This window comes from Bufo gargarizans, chromosome 8 (assembly GCF_014858855.1).
Source record: "Bufo gargarizans isolate SCDJY-AF-19 chromosome 8, ASM1485885v1, whole genome shotgun sequence".
Lineage (NCBI taxonomy): Eukaryota > Metazoa > Chordata > Amphibia > Anura > Bufonidae > Bufo > Bufo gargarizans.
This window is the reverse complement of record NC_058087.1, coordinates 2,320,333-2,328,865: the sequence shown is the minus strand read 5'-3', so window position 1 is coordinate 2,328,865 and position 8,533 is coordinate 2,320,333. Positions and strand designations below refer to the sequence as shown.

The 8,533-nt window shown below is 45.2% G+C and overlaps 1 protein-coding gene across 1 annotated transcript in view; it reads right to left on the bottom strand.

The window, feature by feature from the left end:
* Window positions 1-1,303: 1,303 nt before the first annotated feature.
* LOC122945245 overlaps window positions 1,304-8,533 on the bottom strand; it is a 33,996-nt gene continuing 26,766 nt past the window's right edge. The window contains exons 6-7 of the mRNA XM_044304248.1: window positions 4,651-4,796; window positions 1,304-4,066 (exon numbers count right to left, since the gene is read on the bottom strand). Of these exons, the coding sequence (XP_044160183.1) occupies window positions 3,268-4,066; window positions 4,651-4,796 (945 nt within the window). The 3' untranslated portion in view covers window positions 1,304-3,267. The remainder of the gene's footprint in view (window positions 4,067-4,650; window positions 4,797-8,533) is intronic.

Here is an 8,533-nt window from a genome sequence, read left to right as displayed (position 1 = left end):
AAAGACATTAATTGTTCATTAATTGTGCCCCTCATGTGATGTTGTGTGAGGGTTGTCTTGATTTTATTGGTGATTGTTGTGGTAGGATTGTAATTGAGCTTAGTGTATACGGTGGTGTCATCTAACTGGCTTCGAATCTCCGCAATATAGTCCGTTCGGTCTGTGACAACGCTCGCTCCTCCTTTATCTGCCGGCTTAATAATAAGGTTCTGATTTTTGGTTAGAGTGGAGAGTGCTTGCCTCTCCACATTGCTGAGAATGGGGGATACACGATAATCGCCCCCTTTCATTTTACATATACGTGATTCGGTATCTTTATTGACCAATGCGATGAATGCCTCCACCCCCGGAGAGGATTTAGGGGGCATAAAGGTGCTCTTTAAACGAAGTCCCAGTGATTTAAGGTTGATCTAGGAGGAGGGAAACAGTTCCGTTGTGGTATACGTCGGATTATCTGAAAAATGGGCTTTACGTCTAAGATTCCTATAGAACCTTTGCAGATCAATTTCAAATTGAAACGTGTCAAAGGGTAAGTGGGACAGAAGGACTATCCTTTCCGTAGCACTGATGTTTTCGTTGGGCTTAGTATTTGAGATGAGATGTTAATCACCAATGGTTCAGTCTTACCAGTGATCGAGTGGTTATTGGGTCCCGATTTCTTTCGAAAACATTGCCCCCCTTAATTGTTGTTCATCGTCTTAAATTTGTCCTTCACACTAGACCTACTACACGACTTTATACGTCTTATAAAACATTCCAGTTCACCATTCTAGGCCACCCCATTGTTATATCTAGTATAGCACAGACAGACGTTGTTATACTATATTTTATTTTCTGTAATCTTTTGATTCTTCTATGAATTCTTCTGTAATTCGTTATCCAGTGTTTGAAAAAGGTCCATGTAGGACCGAAACGTCACATGTACACGAATAAGTTGCCTTGCATATGAAAACCAAATAACAATCAACGCGATACTTCACACAGTTCCGAAGGGGTGCCTACGTTTATTTTATCTTTGCTTCTACGGGGGTGGGACCCCACAACTAACGGGGCACGAGGGCCACATCCTACCAAAAATGCCTTATCCCAAATCTGCAGCATTTCCAGGAGGTGTGAACGCAGCCGAGCGCCACAGAAGTAGTGCAGAACAGGATGGCCGATCTGCAAGAATCACTTAGCAAAGTAAAACAGACGCACACGGCCGAAGCTGCTGAGATTTTATTTCGAGAGTTTCTGATGCTGGATTTTGCACATCATTTGCATTTTACAGATTTATATGCACAAGATGAATCTGAAATCTGCTTCACCTTCAGAAACCTTCGCAGCAGAGGCCGAAGTGACCTCGGAAAGTGCAGAAAACCCAACAAACACTGAAATGTACTGGAAAAGACAGTGTATAAATATTTACAGCTGGATGATGTCAGAGAGTGATGATGTCATCTACTGATGGGGTCAGACGGTGATGATGTCATCTACTGATTAGGTCAGATGCTGATGATGTCAGACAGTGATGATGTCAGATGTTGGTGATAACAAAAAGAGGAGGGGGCGCTCCCTGTGTATTATCCTCAGGGGATAAGGATAAAGCCACCGAGGGAGGTACCTTACCCGCTGGTGTTGTGTAGGGCTAGGCACAACACTAGTGTAGAGCCCTACCACGGGGCAGGGGACCAGGCTGCTACGCTGGTACCGGACACAGCAGGAAGCCCGAGAAGACTGGAAACAGGAACACTTCACCAGCGGCAGAAAAAACAGTGCACTGCACCGGAGGACTTCAGGTAGGTAGGATTGATTAAAAAACATAAAAACAACTACGCATTTCAGTGGGGGTCCGCCATAAGCCTGATGAAGGTGGTGGACTGACACCGAAACACATAGTGGCGAAGTGTTTCTGTTTCCAGAAATTGGTGATCCAAGGACATACTGAGCGGTAAATTAGATTGTGAGCTCCTGGGGACAGCATGATGATGATAATGTCTGTAAAGCCCTGCAGAATATGCCAGCGCTATAAGTGTAAAATAAAGAAATGAGGTTAGATACCTATGATGATGTCACATGGTCCCCCACCCCTACCCCACATCTCTCTTTGTGCCCACTGACAGATGACATTGCGTAGAATGTAACACCATGAAACAGACATCACAGATGGAGGAGGCCATATCCTAAAGTCCCCTGATTAATAATATGCAAAGTTCATGCGAACTACGTCACAAATACCCAGAATATGAGTAAACATTTCTCCTGAACCTTGTGAGGTCTAAGGATTTTTTTATATTGTGCTTCTGCATCAGAAGCCACAGCTGGATGGCCTCAACCTGCCAACCGTAGCCAGATGTCCACGACCTGCTGACCACAGCTGGATGACCACAACCTGCCAGCTGCAGCTAGAGCCTAGGATGAGGGACGCATATAGAACATTCAGCTGAGCTCCATATGTGCAGGACCTGTGCTAGGATGATCAGCTGCATTTGTGCAGATATCTGTGCCCCCCTTTCCCATAAGTCCTGGTTACTATGCCCCCATAGGTTCTGATTTCTGTTCTCCCATTTCCTTATAGGTTCTGGTTTCTTCACCCCCCTCTCCAAAGATTACTGTTTCTGGGCCCCTCTCTTAGGTTCTGGTTTCAGGGCCTTCTCTTTTCCATAGGTTCTGGTTTCTGGGTCCCCCTCTCCATAGTTTCCACTTTCTAGTCCAATCTCCAGAGGTTCCTGTTACTGGGCCCCCTATAAGTTCTGGTTTCTGGGGTCCCTATCGGTTCTGGTTTCTGCATTCCCTCTCCCTATAGGTTCTGATTTCTGGGTCTTCCCTCCCAAAGGTTCTGATTTCTGGGCTGGCCATAGTATCTGATTTCTGGACCCTTCCTCCAAAGAGTTCTGGTTTCTGGGCTCCCCATAGGTTATGGTTTCAGTCTTCCCTCCCATAGGTTCTGTTTTTTGGGCTCCCTATAGGTTCTGGTTTCTGGCCCTCTTCCCCATAGATCCCAGTTTCTGGGCCCCCATAGGTTCTGGTTTCTGGACTCCCCCTCCCTATAGGTTCTGGTTGCTGGGTCTCCCCTCCCGTAGGTTGTAGTTTCTGGGCCCCCTATAGGTTCTGGTTTATGGACACACCATCCCTTTAGATTCTAGTTTCTTGGTCCCCCCTCCCACAGGTTCTGGTTTCTAGGTCTCCCCTCCACATAGGTTCCTGTTTCTGGGCTTCCCATAGGTTCTAGTTTCTGCACCAAGCTCCCCATAGGTTCTGGTTTCTGGTCCCCCATAGGTTCTGGGTTCAGGATCTGCTTTGTGCTGTGCTTATCATTATATTAGGGAGAGCATTACGACGTTTCTTCCAGGATCCTAGCTCGCTGGAATAGATCTTCATCTGCTGGAACCAGTGCTGAGTTCGGGAATTGTCACTGTCCCGAAAAACAAACCCTTCCCTCCTGACCTCCAGGAGCTCAAAGGTATCTTCACAGTCCGGATCAGTAGACACCACACAGTGGGCCAGTCTCAGGGGGTCCCTGAGCAATACAAATTTTCCATTGCTTTTGTCTTTTATAAGCACTAAAACCGCATCTTTCACTGTTCTGTCAGAAGAGCCGCCATCCAGGCCAGAATCGGATGTTCTCTTCACGTTCACCATCAGTAGTGCATGCACCTGGTGGAACTTCAGAGCCTTGCACCCTTTCTTTACCCATTGTCCGTCTGTAGGCTGTGCCATCTGCAGAAGACCCTCTTTAATAAAGCGCGTCTCCTCTCTCGGCCAGCCCACCTGCTTGATGGCCATCTCTCTCATCTCAATGTTGGTCACTTCCCGGTTCTTCCTGCTATCCCGGCGGAAGGAGCGTAATGTCCATGGATTCCCCTCTTGCCTGGTCTTCATGTTTATGTGCTCTAAGTGTGATTCGATTCTGCTCTTGGCTTCCCACAAGCTGCTGTGATCGGGATGAAATTCGGTTGTGCTCTTGAGGATCCGGCTCAGCAGAAGTGGGTACTTGGTGGCCCTTTGTAAGGGAGCCATGAGGAAGGATCGTAGGTTCATACGTCGCAGGGCAGTATTATCATTCTGAGAGACATTCAGGAAGATTCTGGAAGGAAGAGAAGATGAAGAAGACTTAGATATGGTCAAGACGATTAACAATACTCTACTTCACATCCACTGCTGTAGCACCAGCCTCAGATGCTCCTCCATGTAAAAAAGCTGATTATTACCACTAAAGGCAGATGCTGCAGTACCCTTATATTAGCAATAGGGGGCAAAATAACATAATAGCAGAGACAACCCTGCGGCTGAACTAATATATAAATGGACCTTTATCTGTCCTACTTCCAGTCCCCGTCCAGACTCTGCTGTCCTACCCCAGACATCTCTGTCCTTACTCCAGACTCCTCTGTGCTCCTGCAGGCTCCTCTGTCCCCTCCTTTAGACCCCTCTGTCTTCCCCTAGATTCTTCTGTCTTTCTCCTGACTCCTCTGTCCTCCTCCAGACCCCTCTGTCCTCTTCCAAACTCTTCTATCCTCCTCTATCCTCTCCCAGACTCTGCTGTCCTCTTCCAGACCCCCCTATCCTCCTCAGATTCCTCTGTCTTCCTCCAGACTCCTCTGTCCATCCTCCAGACTTGTTTTTCCTCCTCCAGACTCCTCTGTATCTGATAGTCCCATATTGGCCCACCTGAGAAGCTCCTTCTCTTTCTCTAGAGTGTTCAGTGTCGCCATGGAGGTTGGTTGTTGGAGACAGTACGTCTGGAATGAGGGAAGCATGTTCACAAACTCCAGGAAGATCTCCCCAATGCAGATGGTCATCAGGTCATCGTCCCCCTGCAGGCAGCAACAAAGCACAATTTAGCACGAACCTGCTGAAGCTAGAAGACTAAATATGTCAAGTACTGAATTGCGAGAGGGTAAGAAGTTGCTTCTTCATAGTCCGAGCGGGATCTTATTGTGCAAAATACAGAGGTCTGAATTGCAGGTTTATGGTGATCTATTACAGCCATGTATTCCATTAAGCTCTCCAAGAGACTGTAAATTCCATGTGATTAGACTGTATTATTAAAAGTGGGACTGACTATGTACAGTACCTTGAAAAAGTATTTATACCCCTTGAACTTTTTCACATGTGTTCATGTTACACCCACACACTTAAATGTATTTTATTGGGATTATATGTGATAGACCAATACAAAGTTGCAAGTGTGTATGAAGTTAAGATAAAATGATACATGATTTCCAATATTTTTAATAAATAAAAATCTGAAAAGTCTGGTGTGCATTTGTATTCAGCCCCCTGTAGTCTGATGCCCCTATATAAAATCCAGTGTGACCAATTGCCTTTCAGAAGTCTCCTAATTAGCAAATCAAGTCCACCTGTGTGTAATGTGTTCTCAGTATAACTCCAAATGTTCTGTGAAGGTCTCAGAGGTTTGTTAGTAAACATTAGTGATCAAAAAGCATCATGAAGACCAAGGAACACACCAGACAGGTCAGGGATAAAGTTGTAGCGAAATGTACATCAGAGTTAAGTTATAAAAAAATATCCCAAGCTCTGAACATCTCACAGAGCACTTTTTAATCCATCATACAACATTGGAAGGAGTATGGCACAACTGCAAACCTACCAAGACATGGCCGTCCACCTAAACTGACAGCTCAGGCAAAGAGAGCACTAATTAGAGCAGCAGCCAAGAGGCCTGTGGTCACTGTGGAGGAGCTGCAGAGATCCACAGCCCAGGTGGGAGAATCTGTCCACAGGACAACTATTAGTCGTGTAGTGAAGAGGCTTTTCTTCAGCAGGGACAGGGAAGATGGTCAGACTTGAATGGAAGATGGATGCAGCTCAATACAGGGTAATCCTGGAGGAAAACCTGGTAGAGGCTGAAAAAGACTTGAGACTGGGGCAGAAATTCACCTTCCAGCAGGACAACAACCCTAAACATAGAGCCAAAGCTACAGTGGAATGGTTTAGATCAAAGCATATTCATGTGTTAGAAGAAGACAAGACTTTTCAGATGGCAAGACTTGAAAATCGCTGTTCACAGACGTTCTCCATTCAATCTAACTGAGTGTGAGCTATTTTGAAAAAATAATGGGCAAAAACTTCAGCCTTTAGATTGGGGCAAAAACATACCCCAAAAGACTGCAGCTAGAATTGCAGCGAAAGGTGGTCCTGGTGTGCGGGGGCGGCGCGCCGGCATGACATGGATGCCGTAACACGTCTGCTGTAGCTTCACCTCCCCTTCCTGTTCTATGATGAGCGCGCTAGTTTGAAGCGCTTGCCGCTGCTTGGCGTGCCCTCCGCTTGCTTCAACCTTTGGCGCCTCCAGGTCCGGATGAAGAGCTCCGCCTCGGATGTCCCTGTATGGTATGCCTGCTTCTCTGATGAAGGCTGTCGGCTGTGCTTCGCTCCTCGGTGAACTGTTGGCGGCGACTAGGAGGTGGTAAGGAGAGCAGAATTCCTATCTGGAGGACAACGGGGATTTATCCTTTACTGTAGCGGAGGAGATGGATGGATTGTCCGGATGAGGGGGGTCGCCTGGGTGAAATTGATTTCTCATTCACCTGACAAGGGGGGAGGTTGTGTGACTTGGGCGAAGGAGTGCAGGCAAGCCCGTGTATATACAGTATATATCTTCCTGGGATGCAAAGGAGGATGAGTTTCGTGGGAGTTGGAGCTTGGGCTATATGTTGGCTGGCTGAACTCTGCAGATTTCCAGAATATAAGAAGAGCTAATGGTTTCTGCTTAATTAATTTCAAAGTGACAACAACCCTGAGAGTGGCTGACTCTTTTTTTGCACGTTTACAGCTAATCACCTGTTTTATTAACTGCATGAAGCTATTTAAAATGCTTTACTCTGAAGGTTTTCTGACTGTTCAAAACCAGGTAAACCCTGTTTGAAGGACTCCTTTGTCGTGCCTTGCTGGAATATTTTGGAGTTTGTTTGTATCTTCCTTTGGCCTCTGCCTGAAGGCTGAGCATGAAAATTTGAGTTAACCTTATTTTCTTTTTTCCTTAAAAAGACTAACTCTGGACTAATGCCTGACTGGGGTACTCACATTTATAATTATGGTATAACATCTGAATATACTAACTGCTAACCATTGGCCAAGGGCACCTAATACCCTTTGGAAATCCTACTATTACTACCTGGTCTTAAGAATACTACCGTAACTTTGAACTTATCTCTATCGTGCCTAAACTGACTTATATTCATGAAGTAATTTTCTAACCATTGTTTGCGTGTTATTAGGGTTTATGGATTCATTTAGTTTTTTGTTTACACTTATATGAGGAAGGAAGGGTTTTGTTAGGGATGAGCTGTATTGAATTCAAATTTAAATTTTTTGGGTGGAGGGAGATAACAGTCTGGAGGTAACAATGATTAAAAAGAAGGATGATAAGGAAAAAAGTGGTGGAGCAGAGGAGGTCTTGTGTGTACGCCTGTCCTAGGCAAGAGGTGACGAGAACAAAAAGCGATCGGGAAGGAAAACTGGACAGATTCCTACAGGCTCCACCTAGTATAGTGAATAAGAGACAGAGTAAATCTAACCCTTAGAGTAAACATTTGGTGGGAAGTAGTGAGGACATGGAAGACATTGAGGGGGTGTAACATCTCCAACCGGTACAGTAGATTCTCCGACACTATCTGACATTATGTCGGCAGGGTCTAAGTCTAACTTGGTGCTGGAGATGATGACGAGACAAATAGGAGAATTAAAGGATTAAGTGCAATTGGTTAGAGACGATTGCAAGAAGGTTGGAGAAAGAGTCACCTGCGCAGAACAAAGGGTAAGCGAGTTGGAAGATCAAATATCAGGTGTTGTTAAAGATCTTAAGAGCCTGAAAGGGGAGAAAGTGGCCCTTAGTAAGAAAATTACAGAGTTGGAAGATAGGGATAGAAGATCAAATATTAGTCATAGGTATACCTGAGAAAACGGAGGGTGCAAATTGTGCACACAATATTCAAAAATGGATTATTGATATGGTTGGGGGGGGGGGGGAATCCTTCTAACTCATTTACAGTTGAGCATATAGGATACCAATGAAAAAGGCAGTGGGCAACTATCCAAGAACAGTAATAGCAAAAATCACACCGTTTAAGGATAAGGAGGTTGTTATGCGTAAAATAAGATCACTTGAGTCAGTGGAAATACATGGTTCAAAAGTATCACTGTCCGGATGACTCAAAATGACTCAAAATGAGAGAGAGAAATACATTGATGTCAAATGTAGACCCGCCAGGCGGGTACAGCTTACTCTCTGTTGTATCCTGCAAAATTGTATATAAGGATCAAACTAGATTTTTCTCTTCGTCCCAGGAGGTGAATAAGTGGTTGGAAACTGTGGGTTTAGGATTTGGTGGTACTATGTGCTACTATAGTAGAAGAAGGCAATGTACGTGATTGAGGGTAAATGGAATAGATGGGGAGGAGAGGTGGACTTTGCATCAGAAGTAGGGTGTGAATTCTCTACATGGGAGTGACGCACCAGTGGGGGGGGCGGAGGGGAATGGGGAAAGATTATATATTTTTTTTTTAAGGAAATTGTTCAAAAAAGGGA